Source organism: Hyperolius riggenbachi, chromosome 8, assembly GCF_040937935.1.
Source record: "Hyperolius riggenbachi isolate aHypRig1 chromosome 8, aHypRig1.pri, whole genome shotgun sequence".
Taxonomy (NCBI): Eukaryota; Metazoa; Chordata; class Amphibia; order Anura; family Hyperoliidae; genus Hyperolius; species Hyperolius riggenbachi.
This window is the reverse complement of record NC_090653.1, coordinates 41,974,396-41,997,884: the sequence shown is the minus strand read 5'-3', so window position 1 is coordinate 41,997,884 and position 23,489 is coordinate 41,974,396. Positions and strand designations below refer to the sequence as shown.

General features: G+C 44.3%; 1 protein-coding gene across 2 annotated transcripts in view; it reads right to left on the bottom strand.

The window, feature by feature from the left end:
• Positions 1-1,134: 1,134 nt before the first annotated feature.
• Positions 1,135-23,489, bottom strand: part of TNXB (tenascin XB) — a 168,387-nt gene continuing 146,032 nt past the window's right edge. For both annotated transcript variants that reach the window (XM_068250294.1, XM_068250295.1), the window contains 5 exons: positions 20,712-20,863; positions 12,469-12,565; positions 8,618-8,779; positions 3,427-3,590; positions 1,135-1,886 (listed from right to left, as the gene is read on the bottom strand). In XM_068250294.1, coding sequence (XP_068106395.1) covers positions 1,788-1,886; positions 3,427-3,590; positions 8,618-8,779; positions 12,469-12,565; positions 20,712-20,863 — 674 coding nt within the window. In that variant the 3' untranslated portion in view covers positions 1,135-1,787. The remainder of the gene's footprint in view (positions 1,887-3,426; positions 3,591-8,617; positions 8,780-12,468; positions 12,566-20,711; positions 20,864-23,489) is intronic.

The window sequence follows — 23,489 nt, the reverse complement described above, 5'->3', positions numbered from 1 at the left end:
TAAATCTAATGTTAAAATATATTAACAATATTTTGCCAAAGGAAAAAAAAAAACTCCCATTACATAGAAGCAGCCCTAGGTTTAGCCTAAACATATTAATCTGAAGATCTGACACACAGGAACATTCTGGGAGAAGGATGTCCTCCGCAACAATTAAGCCACGCCCAGGAAGGAACCGATACATGCACAGTGCATATTACCAAGAGGAAGATGCTAGTCTGATAATCGGGAGAAAAAAAATAATATGGGTGTCCCCATTATGGCCATGCTACAAAAATTACGGGTTCATGCATAGGCATATGGCCCTTAGTTTTTTACAAAAGTGATTTCTACTTTTGCCCAATACAGTGTTGCTTCTCCTTAAAGGACACCCGAGGTGAAAATAAACGAATGAAATAAATGATTGTATTTATCTTCCTTTGCCTAAAAATTACTTTTTAAGATATTTCACAGTTTTATTTTATGTTTAAATCTACTTTTTAAGTTTTAACGTTTTTGCTCAATGACACATTCATTGATGTATGCTAGAGCTAAAATCTATGAACTTATTGATCTTTTTTATCTCCTTCCTGCTCTCAGAAGCCATTTTCTGCTAGAAAAGTGTTTTATAGTTGGAATTTCTTATCAGTGAGGATCATACTGTAGTCACTTCCTGTCTGAGTCAGCCACTTACATACCTGATATTTAACTCTTTCAGGAAGAGAAAGACAAAAAGGAACACAGCATAGTTATTTGTGTGCTTCGCACTGTACATACCCGTGTCTATCTCATCATGTCACTCCTTTAAACTGCCCTTCTGTCAAGAATGTGCTTAATATGGGACCAGATATAACGAGTGACGATAAGCTTTGCCTACTGTTCGAGGGAACAGGTTTAGCTATCCGTGAAAAACGTTGTACGAAGTTACCAAATCTCTCCTAAACTTTTATTTTGTGTTCTATCATGGAGTATTTCATCTCATAAACCTATGGCAATAAGCTGCTGTTAACTGCTAAATAAAGTTTATACAGAAGAAAAAAAAATGGAATTCTCATAGATCAAATAGTCAGGTGAACAAAATGGTATCCTCACATACAGGGAGCAAGTCAGACATTCAAAAGCTTACAGTCCCAAAAAAGGAAAACAGATAGCAGATAAGTGTCGGGTTTTTTTAATCACATTTATCATATCTGAACACTCCTCTTTTTTTTTTTTTTTTACTATGTGTATTTTTGAAAAAGGTTCACATTAAGAATGAGAATTCATTTTTATTACAAATGCCAATTTTAGCCACTGAAGGAATGTTAAAAATTGGGTGTGGTTTCTTATTATGGCTAGTGATGTGGTACAAAAACTTTTCTCCACTTTTTCCACCAGGCGGGGGCTGTACACCTCCCAATATATGTACAGATTTAACCCTTTGGTGTCCATCTCAGAATATTTTCTTGTCCTTGAAGTTTCGCTCACTCCTGGTTCAGGATATATATATATGGTCCAGTCTTTAGCTGGCTTTGGTGTTTGGTGCTTTCAGATCCCTTTACTCTTCTGTATCTTTGTAAAGGCCAAATGGGTTCCATAGGATTAAGTTCTTTCCTCCTGGGCCAGATTCCAGATCTATCTATCAAATCCAGAGGCCAAAATGAAAATATATGATGCAAGTTTTACAGTCACGTCAGGTGGCAGTTCCCCTTGTTGCCCTCCGTGGCGGGTGCCCCGCTGGGAAGGCTGGACCTGGTGTTGGGAGTACCGGGAGGTGCCACGTTGTTTCCAGTTTTTCAGTTGATTGGTTCCAGACTGGGGTGGGGAGTCTATAGTCGGCGCCGGTTGGCAACTCCACGTGGGCGCATCTTCATCTCGGTGAAGGGGATGGAAAACTCGAAACCTTTCCACGTGTGCCAGTTAATGCCCTGCAGGGAAGCAGAGACAGAATAAGGAAGAAGAAAATGATGGACAGTTGCCAACCCACCATCAGGTTAGCCTGAAACACTCTTTAGTCACATGGTCACACTGAAAAAAAAAGGTGATTTCTGTGTTAGCTACAGCCCCGCCTCCCTGTCGTGGCTTTCAGTCTCTATTAGGGAGGCGTGGCTTCCAGTCTCTATTAGGGAGGTGTGGCTTCAGACTGCCGTGGGGGGGGGGGGGGGCATGGCAAGGTGCTCAAATTAGCTGTTTTGATAAATGGGGTCTCAAAAGGAATTCTAGGTGAGAGGCAGTTGTTAACCTCTCATGGCTTTCTGACTCTATTAGGGAGGTTTGGCTTCAGACTGACTTTGGGAGGGAGAGGGAACAGGCAATTGTTAGCGTATCAAGGCTTTTAGTCTCTATTATGGAGGCGTGGCTTCAGCCTGACTAAAGAGAATGAACAGGCAGCTGGATGTTGCTGAGGAAGACATGATAATTTATGTACTTATACAGCAGCGTGTTTAGTTTTTTTATTTGTTTTGTTTCTGCAAAACCTGCAGATTCTATACCAAATCTTTTAGCTGGATTTGGGCTATACGTTGGTTGCTGCACTTGCTTTAGTTGGGTCATGAATGGCCACCGTGAGGCTCTGTATAGTCCTGTTAGAAGATGGACTCTGCATTGTATTCTTTTGTAAATGGGCACACTTATAAAAAAAAGGCGCAGGCAAATTTCGGCGCAGGGTGAGGTTTCTAAACTGTTCCCCTACTGACTACCTAACTATTCACTTGGATGTGTAAATTTGCACACCAATTACACGGTTTATCGTAATTTGGGCTTCCGCTCTTGCCACCACCCAAATTATACACTGAGCACTGCTATAGCTGAAATCCACATTAAGACCTATGGTGGTGCCAAAATCATGGGCATGGTGAGGCACCCAAGTTAGCCGTTTTGGTTAATAGAGCCTCAAAAGGAACCCTAGGTTAGAGGTATATGGAGGTTGCCATATTTATCTCATTTTAAACAATACCAGTTGCCTGGCAGTTATCCTGATATCTTTGGCTGCAGTAGTGTCTGAATAACACACCTGAAACAAGCATGCAGCTAATCTTGTCAGATTTTTGTCAGAGACATCTGATCTGCTGCATGCTTGCTCAGGGTTTTCGGTTAAATGTCAGAGGATCAGCAGGATAGCTAGGCAATATGGATTATTTCAAAGGGAATCAATATGGCAGCCTCCATATACCTCTCACCTCGGGTTTCCTTGAAAACTTGCACATGGTTTCCGGTGGTCTTTGTTACAGCCACCATGAACTGAACACAGACGCAGCGTGACTCCCCTGGTGGTCGTGAGCTGAGCACAGACGCAGCGTGACTCACCCGGTGGCTGTGAGCTAAGCACAGATGCAGCGTGACTCACCCGGTGGTTGTGAGATGAGCACAGAAGGCAGCGTGACTCACTTAGTGGTCATGAGCTGAGCACAGAAGGCAGCGTGACTCACTTGGTGGTCGTGAGCAGAGCACAGACGCAGCGTGACTCACCTGGTGATCTTTGTTGTTGCCGTACATCCCGTTGAGATTGGCGTAGTGGCAGTTGCGGTACCACCAGGCTCCTCGGTATGACATGGCACAGGGCAGGATCCTCTTCTGGGTGTCCCGGTCACGTGTTGAGAAGACCATGTTGTTGTGGTAGCTCAAAGAGTCTCCTGCACACACATAAGACATGAGGTCATTATCACTTATCTCACCCCTCATACTTCCCACACTGACTTCTGCCACCTCATGTATTCTCTCCTGTGGCTGTGGTGGCATCATACCAGAAGAGGCTGAATAGGCAGATTTCACCTCGGTCACCTGAAGTAAACATGGGGAAGACAAACTCCATGCAGATTTGAACCTGGGATTCTAACACTGTAAGATCATTAAAGGACCACTACTTTACAAGATTGTAAAATTTAAAATACACATGTATAAAATATTATTTGTTCCACTGTAAAATGTACCACAGATTACTTTTTTTTTCCTATGTTGCTGTCACTTACAATAGGTTGTCAAATCTGACAGGTTTTAAACTAGTCCATCTCTTCATGGGGGATTAGGAGTGTTTTCTTTATTTTCAAAAGCACTTAGTGAATGGCAGTTACTCAGTCTTCCTGCAAAAATAGGACTGCTCTGAAATCAGATCGGACCGCTTTTTACTGCATAGTACAAGCAACAGCAACATGAAAAAAGTAATTTATGGTGGTGCATTTTACTCTGGGGGGAAATGTACATTTTATACATAAGTATCCACATGGTTTTTAAATTTCTTACATTTTCCTTGATAGCGTTCCTTTGACAAGTGCTGTCACAGCAGAAGACCTGTACTGAGGTGCTGCCATAGGCGCCCTTTGGAAAAGCTGTGATTTGTAGCAAAGAAGGTAAAGTCGGGCGCCCGATAGAATCGCGGGTGGCAATGCATGCAGATATGGACATTGTGGAGCGCGCCGCTATGCAATGCCGCAATTTGCATATCCACATGCCTCAGCGCCCGCAATTCTATCAGGTTCTGACATTTTACTTCTTTACCACAGATTGTGATTTTGTGGTGGGAAGGTTAAGGTTTAGGCATGGGTTATCACTGGGCACCACTGGAGGGTAGTGTTAGGCACCACCTGGGAACGGTTAGGGCGTACGTACAAAAAGGGCGCCCGGACAAAAAGGGCGCGGGGTGTAAACGCTAATTAATAATTAATCATTAATAGCGTTTATAAAAATAGTGTGCTATATTTCGTTTACAAATAATGTTTTACAAAATTATAAATCATGAAATAATGTTATGAAATCGGCAATTGTGAAAACGTTAATCTTCCCTGGTTCAAAAGTGAAACTTATAATTACGTTTATTAAAAAAAACAATAATATATGTTTAATTGTTATAATTGTATATTATTGTGAATAACCTTCATTTATGGTTTGTTCTTATAATAAAATCTGAAAATATTGTTTATAATGATGATATAAATATAACTACGTTCGTAATAAGTGTTGTAAAACATTAGTAAGTATTACTAAAATTTTACTAAAACTATACCTAAGCCTACTCTTACACAGAACCCTCCCTGTACCTATCCCTAACCCCTAGACCCCCCTGGTGGTGCCTAAACCTAAGACCCCCCCCTGTTGGTGCCTAAACCTAAGACCCCCCTGGTGGTGCCTAAACCTAAGACCCCCCTGGTGGTGCCTTAACCTAAGACCCCCCTGGTGGTGCCTTAACCTAAGACCCCCCTGGTGGTGCCTAACCCTAAGACCCCCCTGGTGGTGCCTAACCCTAAAACTCCCCCTGGTGGTGCCTAACCCTAAGACCCCCTTTACTGATCGCTTTATTATGTGGATAATAATGTTTTACTAATTGTGGCTGCAAAAAAATATATTGCAATTTACGTTACGTACTGATCGCTTTATTTTGTGAATAATAATGTTTTTACAAACAGTAAGGGATAAAACTTTAAATAATGTTTTAATTAGTTAAATAAGATAAATATGTTTTGTATTTTTATAAACGTTATTCGGCACGGGTGCATTTTATAAACGTAAATCACCTCAAGCACAGTTATAAATCATTAAAAATCTCCGGGCGTCGTTTGTAAAAATTATTCATCTCCGGCGCCCTTTTTTCCTGCTCGGCACCCATTAAACGTTATTTATTATGAGAGTGAGGGCTGGTGCACACCAAAACCCGCTAGCAGATCCGCAAAATGCTAGCAGATTTTTAAACGCTTTTTTTTATTTTTATGAGTCGTTTTGCTAGCGTTTTGCGGATTGCTGCTGCGGTTTTCAGTATAGTAGATTTCATATATTGGTACAGTAAAGCTGTTACTGAACAGCTTCTGTAACAAAAACGCCTGCAAAACCGCTCTGAACAGGCGTTTTTCAGAGCGGTTTGCGTTTTTCCTATACTTAACATTGGGGCAGAAACGCATCCGAAATCCAAAAAATGCCTCACCCAGGCATTTTTCGTTTCTGCAAAACGCCTGCCGCTCTGGTGTGCACCACCCCATTGAGATACATTGACCAAGCAGATCCGCAGCCGCAAGCGGATCTGAAAACGCGGAAAAAGCCGCTCGGTGTGCACCAGCCCTGAATGGCGGCGCCCTTTTTGTCCACTAGCTGCCTGCGCCCTTTTTTCCTGCTTCCACGGTTAGGAGCCATTGGGGGAAAGGTTAGGGTTATGCGTTACCAGGGGGGCTAGGGTTAGACATCGGTAGTGCAGGGTTCTGTGTGAGAGTAGGGTTAGGTTTAGCCCTAGTAAAATATCGGTAAAGATTACCGGAATCCAGCAGTAGGATATCGCTAATTTTAGCAATCTATATATATAATAGAGTAAGTGCCTCAACCTTCAAACAAGAAGAAGAAGTAGCGCCCTGCCCCCACGGCCGGTCCAAGCAAGAGGAAGGGGCTGGTCCAAGCAAGAAGAAGAAGTAGTGTCAAATCAAACCAAGGGCAAAGAGGGATAATTTGCATATTCAGTAGCAGTGCATTGTGAGTAACCACAAATGTTCACTTATAGCGGAATTATTGCAGATTTGCTTCTGTTTTAAGAAGGAAAATTACACCAAGCTTTGCTTTTTTTAGTAGGAGGGATTTTTGGTCTATTTTATCCCCCTATACATTCTTAGTAGTTTGGGTCACCCTGAGCTGCTTGGTTACTCTGTTGTACTGGTCCAAGCCCTATCTCACACAGCCATATCAATCTCTGCTATGTACTGATGTGAAATAAAGGTCTGAAACAAGGCTGTCACATGACTGTGTTAAACTTAAAGCTATAAGCTTGCTTGGCTTGCTAAGAGTAAAAAGGAAACATTTGCAAATGTTCACTTATAGCTGAATTATTGCAGATTTTCTTCTGTTTTAAAGGACTTCCGAGGCCAAAATCTGCCCCCAAAACGTAAAAAAAGTTAACTACCTGCATGACTTTGTAAGGCACGGAGGACGCCGTCCGCGCCCTCCATGCCGTTCTGCCTGGTCCCCTCTGCTCAATAGCCCCCCGAAAGACTGCGACCCCACGGTCCGGGTCGGTATCTGCAGCCTGCATAAAGATGGCCGCCGGAGCTGGCCACGGCTGCGCAGTCCGCATAGCCGCTACTGCGGCTGCGCAGCTCTAGGGCCAACCCTCCGATCCACGCTGCCTGTTACGTGGATCAGGGATTGGCCCTAGAGCTGTGCAGCCGCAGTAGCGGCTATGCAGACTGCGCAGCCGTGGCCAGCTCCGGCGGCCATCTTTATGCAGGCTGCAGATACCGACCCGGACCATGGGGTCACAGCCTTTCGGGGGGCTATTGAGCAGAGGGGACCAGGCGGAACGACATGGAGGGCGCGGACGCGTCCTCCTTGCCTTACAACGTCATGCATGTAGTTAACTTTTTTTACGTTTTGGGGGCAGATTTTGGCCTCGGAAGTCCTTTAAGAAGGCAAATTACACCAAGCTTTGATTTTTTTAGTAGGAGGTCTTTTTGGTCCCTTTTATCCACCTATACATTCCGAGTGGTTTGGGTCACCCTGAGCTGCTTGGGTACTCTGTTGTGCTGGTCCAAGCCCTATCTCATACAGCTGTATCAATCTCTGCCATGTACTAATGAGGACCAAAAGTCTGAAACAGGCTGTCACATGTGGGTTTGATATGGCTGTGTAAAATGTAAAGCTATAGGCTTGCTATAAACACCAGTGGTTCTGGATGCTTGCTTGGCTTACTAAGGGGAAAAAATAATTATTTGCATATTTAGTAGCAGTGCATTGTGGGTAACCACAAATGTTCACTTATAGCTGAATTATTGCATATTTCTTTCTGTTTTAGGAAGGCAAATTACACCAAGCTTTGCTTTTTTTAGTAGGAGGTCTTTTTGGTCCCTTTTATCCCCCTATACATTACGAGTGGTTTGGGTCACCCTGAGCTGCTTGGTTACTCTGTTGTACTGGTCCAAGCCCTATCTCATACAGCCGTATCAATCCCTGCCATGTACTGATGAGGACCAAAAGTCTGAAACAGGTTGTCTACATGTGGGTTTGATATGACTGTGTAAAATTTAAAGCTATATGCTTGCTATACACCAGCGGCTCTGGATGTTTGCTTGGCTTACCAAGGGGGAAAAGGGGTAATTTTCATATTTAATAGCAGTGCATTGTGGGTAAGCACAAATGTTCACTTATAGCTGGATTATTGCAGATTTCCTTCTGTTTTAAAAAGGCAAATTATACCAATAATGTGTGCGGCATTGCAGGAAGTGACAAGAGTGGAACGCACAATGGAATACGGTAGAGGTGAGTCATCCCCGTCTGCTACCTCTTACTAATAGTGGCGGATGCTACTGTGCTTAAGCAGGAGGGGGAGTGCACATGGGGGACCCAGGTGAGGGGGGGGGGGGGGGTCCTGCTGAGCTTAAGCTGGAGGTAGAGCATACATGGGGGACCCAGTTGAGGGGGGTCCAACCCCCCTCCCTGCCGCTGTGCCCAATACCCCCTTCCTGCCCTCTACCCTCTTATGCAGCGTATGCTACGCCGCGGGTCGGCTAGTATTCTATAAACCACAATCTCCAGGTGCCTTTTTTTCATGTAGGCCTTTGAGGACATCTCCTCACGCCTACAGATTAACCTCTTCAGGTTTCATCCAAGAACCAATAGAACAAGTCATCCAATAAATACGTCTCACAAAACTGTATTTTCTGGTGAGAGAGCAAAGTTTAACCAAAACACTGACCTGCAGTTCCTTTGTACTGTCCCAGTTGCAGTCTGAACTGCTTTTCTTCAGGCTCTACCAGGAAGTTGTCATACAAGGCGTAGGCGGAGTCATCTGCAGAATGTAGGTCCACACGCAGCTCATAGGGCACCAGCGAGGTTATCTTATGCAGAGCGGTGTTACCTGTAAGGCAGAAGATGGGAGCAGGGGTGAACGTGGTGCAGGGGAGGGTCAGTATATAGCCTGTGTCTTTAATGGTAAATCAAGAAAACCGCAATCATTTCAAAACAATCTTAATGTGGTCAGCAAATGGTCATTTTTAAAGTCTTAGTTGAGCCTCCAGCTTTTAATCCATATTATGGTGAATTTGCATTCATAATGAGCAATATTCTTTGTGTAAATCTGGACTGGCAGTGAATATATTGAAAGTATCGGTCTGGCTTCTGTCAAGCAGCATCCAGTACCGTTTCATTGCCAGAAGAGTGGGAGTTCCTTTCAAGCATCATAGATCACTTGACCCATTCCATCTTTTCTCCCACAGCACTCTTTGTGGCCAGCACTGCAACTTTTCAAGCAGTTAGAAGGCATATTAAAGCCCAAATAAACCAAAAACAGCAAGTTATATCAGCAATATAAACAGTGTATAGAAGTTAGGGGCTATGCAAAATACCTTTGGCGTGGGCCTCATGTGCTTACCACTGCACTATAACCTAATTTCTGTTCCTGCTGGCTGCATGCGGCAGGACCAACAATCCTGATCCTGAACAATCACTTAGCAACCGCATCACACTAATGGAAATAACCTCATGCGATTTCCAAAAATGTTTTAAAGTACCTAGCATTTTGCTATCTGCAAGCTATCAGAATCACATCGCAAAATATTGCTAGTGGAAAAGGACCCGTTCATTCACAACCAGGGAGAAGATCAGAAAAACTTCAGAAGCACATTTTCCAAGGAGGTTAAAGGACTACTGTAGGGGGGTCGGGGGAAAATGAGTTGAACTTACCCGCGGCTTCTAACGGTCCCCCGCAGACATCCTGTGCCCGCGCAGCCGCTCACCGATGCTCCGGTCCCTGCCTCCGGTTCACTTCCAGAATTTGTGACTTCAAAGTCTGAAAACCACTGCGCCTGCGTGGCCGCGCCCTCGCTACTGCTGAAGTCACCAGGAGTGTATTGTGCAGGCCCAGGACAGTCTGCACCTGCGCAATACGCTCCTGGTGACGTGAGCGAAGACGAGGACAGTTTAAAGTCTGAAATTCCAGAAGTGAACTGAAGGCGGGGCCGGAGCATCGGTGAGCGGCTGCGCGGGCACAGGATGTCTGCGGGGACCATTAGAAGCCCCGGGTAAGTTCAACTCATTTTCCCCCGACCCCCCCCCCCCTTACTGTAGTCCTTTAAGCACACACCACAACCGGTTTCCTATCCATACAGGAAATTTGTGGGGATGGAGGCACCCAGATTATTAAAATATTAGCTTTCTATAAGCATAAAAATTCATAAAAAGAGGACCGCCTATACTCTATGCACATTGTTACAAGGCACTGTGTGTGACCTGAGGAAGCAGGATAGTACCCGTGAAACGCATTGTCTGTGTTCTATCTTTCAGAGAGGTAAGAGAAAACCTTTTTCTTTAATGATTTTTATGCCAATGGAAAACTTTTATTTAATAATCTGGATGCCTCCATCCCCACGAATCTCCAGTCAGACCTCCTTTGGAGGTAATAGTTTTACCCAAAGCAACATCTAGGAGTGCGACCATCCGGCAGGACCTGGAAAGCCGAGCAGGGAGCGTTGATTCCCTGCAAGCTTATACGGTGGTTGCAGGGATCTGTAACCCATGCTTGTGAGTATAAAATGATATACTTACATTTACCCCTAAAACAAATGTTACTACACCATTGGGACGCTGGCTTCTCTGCTCACCATCTAGAGGTTCCAGGAGCACGAGGTTACTACGTGGAACGCTGAAACCTTTATATCCTATCCGTACAGGGAGAGTGAAACAGTTGCTGCTGTGCATACTGGAAATGACATGCCAGCATTATAAAATGGCACTGAAATCTGTTAAAGTGAATGGGCACCGCATTAAAAAAAAATGAGACAGATACTTACCCAAGGAGAGGGAAGACTCTGGGTCCTATAGAGCCTTCCAGCTCCTCTCCTGGTCCCCTTGTTCCGGTGCTGGCTCACCCGGTAGCAGTATTTGACTAATTTAGTCAAATACTGCTTTACCCGGCCGAAGGAGGCTTCAGAAGTCTTCAGGGAGCCCGAGTGCTCCTGAAGAAGGGCGGCCCCGTACTGCGCCTGCGCAAGCACGCTCTCTTGCACACTCACGCCTGTGCAGTATGGAGCTGCACGTCTTCGCGAGGACACAGTTCCCAAAGACTTCCAAATACCCTTTCGGCGGGGGATTGAAACGGGGAGGAGCCAGCACAGGATAGAGAGCACCGAGAGAGGAGACGGAAGGCTCTATACAACCCAGAGCCTTCCCTCTCCTTAGGTAAGTATTTGCTTCATTTTTTAAAAAATGCGGTTCCCATTCACTTTAAGCAGGAATATTGCATTAATGATCAGGGTGCAGGTTTTTAGACCACAAAATGTACTAAAGGATCAGAGATTTGCCAGCTCTCAGGAATATGAGGCAGCTATTGGTAAACAGAGAATCAGGAGAGACAGAGGGGCTTTGTGGAAGTAATTCCGCTGTATATGTTATGTCCAATATTGATAAATGTGTAATAAAGATGGAATCTCGGATGGTGTCGTGTGCTGATTGCTGAGCCCACACAGAGTCAGGCTGGGCACGTTCTTATTCCCAACACCAGACATGAGTGATAAATGCTTTCTGCAGATTGTGACTGATAACAGGAAATGAAGATCCCGGCCATTAGTCACTGATTATCACGAGGCATGTGGAAATCCTTGGCAAACCTGCAGCAAACAAGAACATTGCATTATTCACCTCTGAGCTTGTTTCTCTAATGCGGCCCCTCTGTGTCAGTCCCTCCATCAGCTGCCGGTCACACAAAAGCTGCGCACACACCTTTGCCGGATGTCGCCCGTCGGGGATCAGGACTCAATCCCCTAGGCAACATCACTGGGCCAGGTTGCACATACGTGTGTCATCAAAGTAGAGGACAACCTGCTGTTTTGCCATACGGGGGGACGAGCAGCGCATGCGTGACATGTGGTGGGCAGGGAAGCATTGGGAACAATGGGATTGGTGTGCCTGGGGTTGAGTAGATCTGCCCAGGGGTGTGCGCACGGGTTGGGGGTTCAGGGTCGTCGGCTGCTGTACACAGACCTGACTGTCGACTGAAGCGGTCATTATCGTCTGTCTCAGCTGACGTAAGTCAGGCATGTGTACGAGGCTAAAGAATGTAATTCAAGATTTGAACATTCTTTTACAAAGCCCTTTATAGAGCCCTATCTCACCTACCTCTTCTCACTAACATACAGGACTTTTCTCAAGTTTCTCCCGTGCTTTGGAACTCTCTTCCACAACCTGTTTGACACTCGCCCACACCTCCTTAGGCAAGCATATAACCTTCCCTAGTACACAAAACGAGGGTCGGCACCACATTGAAAATAACTATAGGCTCTTTATTGAAAAATCAGTATAAAACCTCTAAAAGGTTACACTCCCTGTATTACTGCAGGAGGCATGACACTCCCTGTATTGCAGAAAGACTGACACCCCACTATTGCAACAGGAGGAAAAAATGATCTCTGTATAGCAGCAGCAGGAGACCCTCTCTGATGCCACGCTATTCCCACGGTGACACCCTTACCCTGATATTAGCAGCTGTACATCCACCAGCACTATGCTAGCTACTGGTAAATCTCAGTCTGGATTCCCAGGATGATCACTTACCCAGCCAGAACTCAGAGGTTATGTTTCCAAAGCCATTCCTGTAATCTGCCCAGTCCCGATAGAAATCCGTGCTGCCGTCCATTCTTCTCTGGAACACCTGTAAGTAGGAATCACCAGTCACTGGCATTGTACAGTATTCTTTAAACAGCTCACCACTGAGGGTTTTTTCTCCTTATGGACCAGAGCAATTTTCACATTTCAGCGCTCCTCCCTTTTATTCACCAATAACTTTATCACTACTTATCACAACATAATTATCTATATTGGGGGGGGGGGGGGGGGGGGGTTTAGCTCTCAGTTAGGATTTCTTTGGGTGGTACATTTTCCTAAGAATTATTTTATTCTATTTGCATTTAACTAGAATAATATGAAAAAATGGAAAACATTCATTATTTTTCAGTTTTGAGCCATCATAGTTTTAAAATAATACATGCTACTGTGATTAAACCCAATGTTACGTAATTTATTTGTCCATTTGTCCTGGTTATTACACCATTTAAAATATGTCCCTATCACAATGTATGGCGACAATATTTCATTTGGAAATAAAGGTGCATTTTTTTAAGTTTTGCGTCAGTCACACTAATTACAAGCCCTTGTTTGCAAAAATAACAGTACTATACCCTCATGACATACATATTAAAAAGTCCCTAAGTCTAAGGGTGCATACACACATCAGACTATAGTCTTTGGAAAATGAAAGAAAACACAGACCAGTCTTACCACCCTTCATGTAGTATGAGAGCCATACTCTACACAGTCTATTCTATGGAGCTGAACTCCCCATCAGACAGAAATCTTTGCAAGATGCTGCACACACAGATGCTGTACAGACACAAAAGATCAGTATCTGCAAAAGATCTGTTCCTGGCAAAGATCCGTTCCTGCAAATTGCATTCATAGTCTATGGGATCTGCAGATCTCGTACACACCTTGTTTAACCGACATTCATCTGCAGATCAGATCCAATAGGATGGATTTTCAGATCTGCAGATGAATGTCAGTTAAACAAGGTATGTATGATGATCTGCAGATCTCATAGACTATGAATGCAATTTGCAGGAACGGATCTTTGGCAGGAACAGATCTTTTGCAGATACTGATCTTTTGTGTCTGTACAGCATCTGTGTGTGCAGCATCTTGCAAAGATTGTTTTCTGATGGGGAGTTCAGCTCCATAGAATAGACTGTGTAGGTATGGCTCTCATACTACATGAAGGGTGGTAAGATTGGTCTGTGATCTTTCACGTTCCAAAGACTATAGTCTGATGTGTGTATGCACCCTAAAAGTATTAAAGGCAAAGGATCAGCAGCCTATTCAGGCAACTGGTATTGTTTAAAAGGAAATAAATATGACAGCCTTCATACTCTTCTCACTACAGTTGTCCTGTAAGCCAAAATTCAACCAAAGTTAGAGCTATATGGAGGTTTCCATATTTGTCCTCTTCAGGCATCAGTAGTGTCACAAACCTGAAACAAGCATGTGGCAAATCCAGTCAGACTTGAGTCAGAGCACCTGATCTGCTGCATGCTTGTTCGGGGTCTATGACAAAAGTTTTAGAGACACAGAATTAGCAGGACTGCCAGTCAACTTGCATTGTTTAAAAGGAAATATATATGACAGCCTCCATATCCTGCTCACCTCAGTTTCCCTTTAAAGTTTATTTTCCTCAAGAAAAATATCACCTTATAAGATAGAAGTCTGAATATATAGATCCAGATTAGCATTAGAGCCGGTCGAAGGGATGGAAGTTGTTTCGAGTGAATGCAGCAGGATTATGCAAAATGTGTACGCAGGTTTATGTAGCTTGAAAATGGTCCAGTGGACTCACACCAAGGTGGAATAGGATTGGTCCATTTTCAAGATGTATACATTTGCATGCAAAGTTTGCCTAATCCTGCATCAACTCAGAAAGATTTGCATCTCATTGAAAATCCCACATTAGTAAAGGTGACCTGCAGAAATGAAAGTGGACCTGAACTCTTGCACAGGACAGAAGGAAAACATAGAGAAATGCACCTTGTAGGTATTTAGACAGTTTAGTCTGTCTAATTCCCTCTTGTATTTGACTAATCACAAGTGTAATTTGATCTCCCTGCTGCATCAGCTGGCTGCCTCATCACACCAACTATTTGATAAACACAGGATGTTAACCCTATAAAGAAGTAGAAACACTGCAGATTTATTTCAGGATTTGTATCAGCTGTAACAAAGAAATGTTTTTAATTAAAGGTTATTATGCTGTTGCTTATCTTTTAGAGCAGAGAGGAAGATCTGTGTTCAGGTCCGCTTTAATAGGAGAATTTATGACCACTTGTTTACGCTAAATTAATCACTAAGGCATCATTTTTACAAAAAAAAAAAACCCCAAAAGCAATAAGAAGCGATTCTGTTGTGACTATTAACCCTTTCTAAACTTGTAAAGTAGCAAATACTCCGATACATTTAACAGAACAAAAAACATTTTTCATTCCCTTGAAAATCACATCTCTGTCTACAGGGGGCAGCAGTTCAGCATACTTTCAGAGCACAGCAGCATATTCCTCTGTAGCAGGAGCCACAGCTGCTATAACACTAATCTTGCTGTTTTACAGAGGGGGAAAAAAGCATGGGGATGATAGTGAAGTTCGATTACCCCAAATACAGAGGGGTGAACTGGGAAGAGATACTGAGCATAATCTGCAAATTTTAAATTCAATAACAGGTCAGGCAGATTAGAGATAGTCTATGACTAAGGGTGGCCACTGACGATACAATTTGCTGAACGATCGTTTATAAACGATTCTTCGTATGAACGATCGGAAATGATCGTTTGGGACCACTAATGGAAAAAAAAAAAAATCTCCTAACCAATCCGATCAGATTAATTAAGTCAATTTGAATTTTGGATTGATCCTGATCTGATCAGATTGGTTTCGAGAGTTTTGTCCATTAGTAGTCCCAAACAATAATTTCCATTCCAACATACAAAGAATCGTTCTTAAACGATCATTTAACAAATTGTATTGTTAGTGGCTACCTTAAAGGGAACCAAGCGCCACTTTTTTTCTGAAGTTTGTTCTGGTTTCTCCTAGCTATAGGAGCTGCCATGTTCCGCCCTCCCCCTTCTAGCTTCCCATTATTTATCCATGGGAAAGTATGAAGATAGCATCTGTGGCTTCTGTAAACTCTTTGAAGCACAGTGTCCTATCTCCCCCCCCCCCCCCCCCCATGCTGATGAAAGCTTTTATTTAATCTATGCTAATGTGCACAATAAAATAATTACAGTAGTCCTTATCTGCCTGAAACCTCTGCAGTCAGACAAGCCTCAGAAGTAGGATAATAAAGACCTCTGCTAAACTTTTAAATATAACAATGTAATGATTGGTGTCAGCACGCAGAGAGAATCTGATTTTTAGTGATCTGCAGTATCACCAAGAATACAGATCTATACCTGATTATGGATGATCTGCAGAATCACCAATAATACAGATATAGTGCTAACCTCTGGACACCTCTAGATATATATAGTGAGTGTTTGGTGTAACAGTATAACTTTGAGCAACCCACCTGATGAACAGGTGACCCTAAGCAGTACAGAAGACACTGCTATGGAGAGTACAGAAACCTTCCAGCAGCCTGAGACTCTCCAAGGGTTGGAGTCAGGCTGAAGATAGGAAGGACCAGAGAGTGAGTGACACCTGAAGGTGGATGTCACTGACTGATCTTGGAGACTATCTCTTAAGTGGAGAGAGATAGCTCTCGTGGTCGGGCAAGCCAGGTCGGCAACACACCGACAGATAAGGTACAAAGACAGAAGGCTGATTCGGTATCCAAGTCAGGCAAGGTTTGGCAACGTGATATCAGATATGCGAGGTACCGAATCAGAAAGCAGAGGGATAGTCAGGAAAGCAACAGGTCATAACAAATATCAAACAATGCCTAGTCTTGGGTGTGAGGTCCGTGGTCTCTACACCCTGGAACTAGTCTGATGTATAACAGAATGATGATACAAGTTCCCTAGTCTTGGGTGTGAGGTCTGTGGTCTCTACACCCTGGAACTAGTCTGAAGTCTAACAGAATGATAATACAAGTTCCCTAGTCTTGGGTGTGAGGTCCGTGGTCTCTACACCCTGGAACTAGTCTGAAGTATAACAGAATGATAATACAAGTTCCCTAGTCTTGGGTGTGAGGTCCGTGATCTCTACACCCTGGAACTAGTCTGAAGTATAACAGAATGATAACACAAGTAATCTGGCTCAGTGTGAATTCCCAGGTCCTCCTGGTTCAAACACACTGTTGGATCTGACTAAGGTCTGAGTGCTTCCACGTAGTGATCGCAACGGCAGACAATTTGAGAGTGGCCAGCATTAACCATATATAGCGCAGTGCTCTCTGGCGCCACCCTGAAGTGATCAACCAATGGTTACCAGCTCTGAGGTCAGCTGACCGGCCTGGTCAGCTGATCCCTCCTTGACCATCATAAAAGTTCTGCCTTTCAGCGTACGCGCACGTTTTCCTAAACCTGTGTGAACTAACAGGCTCAGCCACACTAGCTGCACGCTGCTGCGTGCAAACCGCCGCACTGGACGCGGAAGCAGCCGCCTTGCTGTCAGTACATGCGGCGGCTTTTCCGCGTTCTGCCATGTCACTAGATGCACGCTTCCGCGTGCAGACCGCCGTGTTGGACGCGGAATCAGCCGCCTTGCTGTCAGTACACGTGGCGGCTTTTCCGCGTTCTCTCACAAACAAGAGGTCAATTTGAAGTTTGTTTTTTTTTGTAACCTGTTGAGGACCAGAGGTTTATACTCCCATAGTGACCAGGCTATTTTTTACAATTCAGCACTTTGCAACTTTAACGGTTTATTGCTCGGTCATACAACTTAGCACTTAAATACATTTTTCCACCTTTTCTTCTCACTAATGGAGCTTTTTTTGGGAGGTATCTGGTTGCTGCTGCGATTTTTTTTTTCTATTAATTAAAAATGATGATTTTTTTATTTATTTATTTAAATACCCTATTTCTTTTAATTAACCCCTCCCCCCACCCGCATTTGCCCTAGATCACGTACACACACTACATAATACATACATAGGCATCAGCCTATGATAGGTATTAGATTGTGAGCCATTAGGAGGGACAGTTAAGTAACAGGGCTGCTGTATGTCAAGAACTGCACGGGCCGGTCCTAGATTGGGTCAATCGCTCAGAGTCAGAAACTCGCTGTCGCTTTGCACATAGATGCCCATATGTGGATTTGCAGTCTATGAACCGACTAGCCGAGAGGAGCATTCTGACTCCAAAGGATTCACCACACACGTACAATTCAAATGCTTGCCACCACATTTGAGTCAGCACATGACTCTAAATATATTAGCACACTGTAAGTTAACCCTTAGCTGTATGCAGGGATCGGTGCCAGATCTGTCTATCTGTGCCTGATTCAAGCATACGGGTTATAAATACAAGATACCATAGAACACAAGGTAACGTTTTCGGAGGAGTAAGTATGATTGTGTAAGTTCAGGAACAGGTCATAACCGTAAAACGATTTTCAAACGTTTTAATAACAAAAATGCATTACACACATTTACATACACGAATTAACATATACACACAAAGCTAAAATAAAAGGGAATAATTGTGAAAGGTTTACTTAGCCGAAATGCAGTCTGTGTGGGAATATTTCCTTCTAGGAAAGGAAATGCAAAGTCCTTGGTTTCAGAGTCACAGGCCTTTAGGTATATTTCGTAATCCAAGCAGATGTTACAGTTCCAAGATGGCTGCTAACCACATGGTCCTCTGGTTAGCAGCAGCAGGCTCTCGTGAAGATGGGATTTGGAGGACTAAAGTCCGCCTGCTGGCAATGTGCTTTTGATGTAGCTGGTTTGGGGGTGTGGCAACACCTGCCCCCTTTGAATTACCCATCAATGACAGTCCACCTCCTCCTAGGAGGATTTTGAGCTTAAATTGTAAAACACTGTAGCTCATAAACTATACATGTCATATGTAGGTGGAATAGCAGATTCATACTTGTTAGAAAATACCAATTAATATGACATCTTGCATGAGTGCATTAGGCAGTACCTGTCCCCGAGAAGGGTCGTACACCAATAACCGGACGCGTTATGGTTATGAATTTTATATCAGCACACTGGGCAAATTTTAACGAATAAAACTATATTAATTCCATAGCTGTGCTATACATGGTTTTAATTTAACAGACCAAAATCATAAACCACATGCATTTAAATCTGCCCTCAAGCGGTGCCAGTGCGGCTAGCTCTTCCGTGGATCTCTGTGGAGCTAGCTTCCTTTGGCTTCCCTTGGAGGAAAAGACCTTTTGGTGTGTTAATTATCATCTAAGGGTGACCAGCTACAGCAACCTTTGATGTATTACACCAGGATTCTGGCTAGGGTTTCACACCTCCGTGTCACTGGCCAGTAAGGAATTCTTTTGAACAGTTAATTAAAACAACCATGCCCCCACTGGTCAACAAACATACTTCATGAAAAAAGAAAAAATATCATTCTGCGCTGCTAATCGTCTCGACTTCCGTATCATTCATGACAATGTACACGTTTGCATTTTAAATGTATAAAGCAGGCTGCCAGCTCCGATTGCGGCTGGCAGGCTGATCTCAGCGGCCCTGTTGTGTTTACTGCAGGGAACCTGTGCTTGAGCGAGCGCTCATTCCCTGCAAATCTCACTCTTCGTGATCGAGGAATGAGGAAGCCACTCTGCGGCCACCATCCTGCGTTAGGCGGTTGCAGAGTGGTTAATAATGAGCCACATTGTTGCCATGCATGTTTAATGTGCTATTGGGATGCCCTGAGTTTTAAAAATTGTGCGTGGTTCACTCTAAGTGGTCAAGAAAGTCAGAACAATTCCCAAGCAAGCAGGACTCAGCTCAGTACGGAGTGCAGAGGCATCATAAAATATAATTAGCTCTGGCTTTCCAAAGGGTGCTCATGGGATCCCATTGTAAAAACTAACAGCCTATTGTCTGGTATGCAGTTTGGCAGCATACATCAGTGACTGGTACAGTAACCTGTAAATAAACCCTATAAAGCCAATTTTCCATATACAATTCCATATCTACTTTAAGAGCGTTATAGTCATAGAGACATTACAGTAGAAAAAAATACAAAGCAGTTAAATACTAAACACTGCCTGCTATGTTATAAGGTCCAGAAGGAGAGTTAGGCCTCGTACAGTCCTGCAGCCGTTGTTTTCTGGAACAAGTGTTTATTCTGTCTGTCCGCACCGCTCGCCATGCCCACCACGTTATGTCACGTGTGTGCACTCCATCGACCCTCCACCTCCAGGCATAGCAACAGAATGCGTTGTCACCTGTATAGCTGACACGCGTCCGTACAGTCCGGCCCAGTGATGTTACCCGAGGAATCGGATCCCGATCCCTGACATCAGTCAGTTCGTGTGTACGGCCTTCAGGAATGTTTACTAATTGTGGCTGATAAGGAAACTGATCTATACGCTTCCCACTGAAGATGAAAGTGCTGGATTTAACTGTTTGAATGCTGTTCTGCTACCATTTTTTTCTGGTAGTAGGTTTTATGCTGTAAATACTCTATTAGAGCAAAAGAGGATTGCTGAGTTTCATATCACCAGTGGCATAGCTAAGGAGATGTGGGCCCCGATGCAAGTTTTACATTGGGGACCCCAAGCACTCTATACATAGCAATTGATACGGCGCATCAAAACCTGCCAATGGCAACTACAGTGTCAGAGGTGCAAGAAGGAGATGGGGAACAGTTTGTTAATAATTACCACTATTCAAAGTATCTATAGAAGTGATTATTATGAGCACAGGACCAATAGAGAGCTAATACTGTAGTTGAGGGAGGGTCCTTCGGGGCCTCTCTTGCCTAAGGGCCCCAATGCAGTTGCAACCCCTATTACTACGCCCCTGCATATCACGTTAAGAAAACCTATCATGAGAACTACACGAAAGCTTTACCTTCAACTACCTGACACTACCTACCCTGGTTTCCTGGACAAGCAAGTAAACATTCTGGATGCGTAATAAACTCCATATTTGTGTCACATAGCCACACTTGATTGACACACCCTGCAGCTGAATCCAGGAAGGAGAGGCTGCAGACCGTAATGTTGTGGCTAGCACATCTGGCCCATGGAACAAGTATCCTGTCCATTACTTTGCTTCTAGATCCTGTTTATAGTTTATGTTCACTTATGATCCTGAGTGCATTTATTCTCACCATATAAAAATATACTTACAATCCAGCCTCCTCCATCTGTTTCCATATCGCAGTACACTTTCATCTTCTCTTGTTTGTCTCCCCCAAGGAATATGGTGAATAAACCGTTCTGTACCTCCCCATCCATCCTCTGTTCCCAACAATCTCGAGGAAACGGGTATCTTATACGACCTGAGGAATAAACATTTACCTATGAGTTACAGTAATCCAAGAGAAACTAAACAAGGCTGATCTATCAATGTGAGCTCAATTATTATTAATATTTAGTATTTATATAGCACTGACATTTTCTGCAGCGCTGTACAGAGTATATTGTCTTGTCACTAACTGTCCCTCAGAGGGGCTCATAATCTAATCCCTACCATAGTTATGGTATTACTTGCACCAACAGACCTGGGATACCGAGCGGGGACTGTTATATTCTTGCAGGCCCAGACAGTGGTTGCAAGTTTTGCAATCCACCCTTGTGAGTATAATACTTATACCAGGGCCGTTTGTTGAGCAGAGCGACCGTCCTGGGCGCAGACAGGCAAGTAGAAGAAGGGGCCGCAGGCAGAAGGACATAACCACTAGGGAGCTGGTGACGGGTGGTGCAGCCAAATGGAAGAAGAAAGAACATTACAAGTGCGATCACCTTCCAGGACTCCTCCTGCTCTTGGGCTGCCTGCGTCCGATGGCAAGTCGTCACCTGATGTCCTGTAGCAGTACTGCAGGCTGCCAGTGTGTGGCGCCCATGAAGGAGTCGGCTTTCCAGGCTCTCTTTTCTTTTTGCTTTCCTGGTGCCTCCTTCCTCCTGGATGAGCGGCTGGTCACTAGTAAGTAGGCAGATTTACTTGTGACCTGTGGTTGTGTGACTGTCCCTAAAAAGTAAGGGTTCGCAAGTCCACAGGGGTGGGGAGGGGGAAGGGGTGCAATTTTTACACCCTCGCCCTGGACTGGGTGCAATTTAGCCTAGAAACTGCCCTGACTTAGACACAATGTGCTTACATCACTTTGTCTAACGATACTGCACCGTTGGGCTCCTGAGCTCTCTCATTCACAGAGACTTGGACGTTAAGGGTAACCAACAAGGATTGAAACTTTTTCTAGTACCTCCTCAACTCTGCATAATGTATGCAACAGTCTTTTCTTTAAAAAAAATGTGTCATTTAAGGTAAACTTTGCAATAAATCAGAGTGAATAGATAACAGCCTCCCTTTAGATGCATGTTCAGCGTTATCCTCGTATCACGCAGTGTACTTGGGGTTGGAATGTTTGGAAGCACGCACTGAACACGCTGGCTGGCTGGATCCTGTGAAACGTATCTCTATTTTAGCCGCTGGGCCCAGGAGACATGGATATACTGGAGCTGCCCAGATGAGTCCAGGCCTGCAGATATCACTGTGGAAGAGCGAAGGTCTACCACAGCCAACGTGACTTGGAAGCCAAACCCTGATGTCTGCCCCTCGAGCCTTCATTTATCATGAGTCCAAGTGGAGTTACTGCACGAGTATGAAGTGATCTGCGATTTATGGCTCTATTTCTGGTAAAATGTTTTGTCTCTGGTCCAGATCACAAACTCTGTTCTTAGAATTCATACACAAAACTAGCGAGGCAGATGTGTAACGGAAATAACAGTTAAAGGACAACGATTGTGAAAAATTAAAAAATTTGTAAAGACATACAAGAGTAAAATGCACTATGAATTACTTTTTTTCCTGCATCGCTGTCATTTGCGGTAGGCAGTGAAATTCCAACACATCTGACAAGTTTTCAACAGTATGAAAGGTGTAAGCAGGGGAGGGGACATCCACAGTATGAGAGGTGTAAGCAGGGGAGGGGACATCCACAGTATGAAAGGTGTAAGCAGGGGAGGGGACATCCACAGTATGAAAGGTGTAAGCAGGGGAGGGGACATCCACAATATGAGAGGTGTAAGCAGGGGAGGGAGACATCCACAGTATGAGAGGTGTAAGCAGGGGAGGGAGACATCCACAGTATGAGAGGTGTAAGCAGGAGAGGAGACATCCACAGTATGAAAGGTGTAAGCAGGGGAGGGGACATCCACAGTATGAGAGGTGTAAGCAGGAGAGGAGACATCCACAGTATGAAAGGTGTAAGCAGGGGAGGGGACATCCACAGTATGAAAGGTGTAAGCAGGAGAGGAGACATCCACAATATGAGAGGTGTAAGCAGGAGAGGAGACATCCACAATATGAGAGGTGTAAGCAGGGGAGGGAGACATCCACAGTATGAGAGGTGTAAGCAGGAGAGGAGACATCCACAATATGAGAGGTGTAAGCAGGGGAGGGAGACATCCACAGTATGAGAGGTGTAAGCAGGAGAGGAGACATCCACAATATGAGAGGTGTAAGCAGGGGAGGGAGACATCCACAGTATGAGAGGTGTAAGCAGGAGAGGAGACATCCACAATATGAGAGGTGTAAGCAGGGGAGGGAGACATCCACAGTATGAGAGGTGTAAGCAGGAGAGGAGACATCCACAATATGAGAGGTGTAAGCAGGGGAGGAGACATCTAGAGTATGAGAGGTGTAAGCAGGGGAGGAGACATCCACAGTATGAGAGGTGTAAGCAGGGGAGGGAGACATCCACGGTATGAGAGGTGTAAGCAGTGGAGGAGACATCCACAGTATGAGAGGTGTAAGGGCCCGTTCAGATCACAAATGTGGATGGCCATGCGTGCGGAACGCAACGCGTACTAACGCAAGCCATCCGCGTTTGTGTGCGTTGCGTGGCTGATCCCATCACTGAAAAGTGAATGGGACAGCCGCGCATTTTTACAAAATCTGCGTGCAGC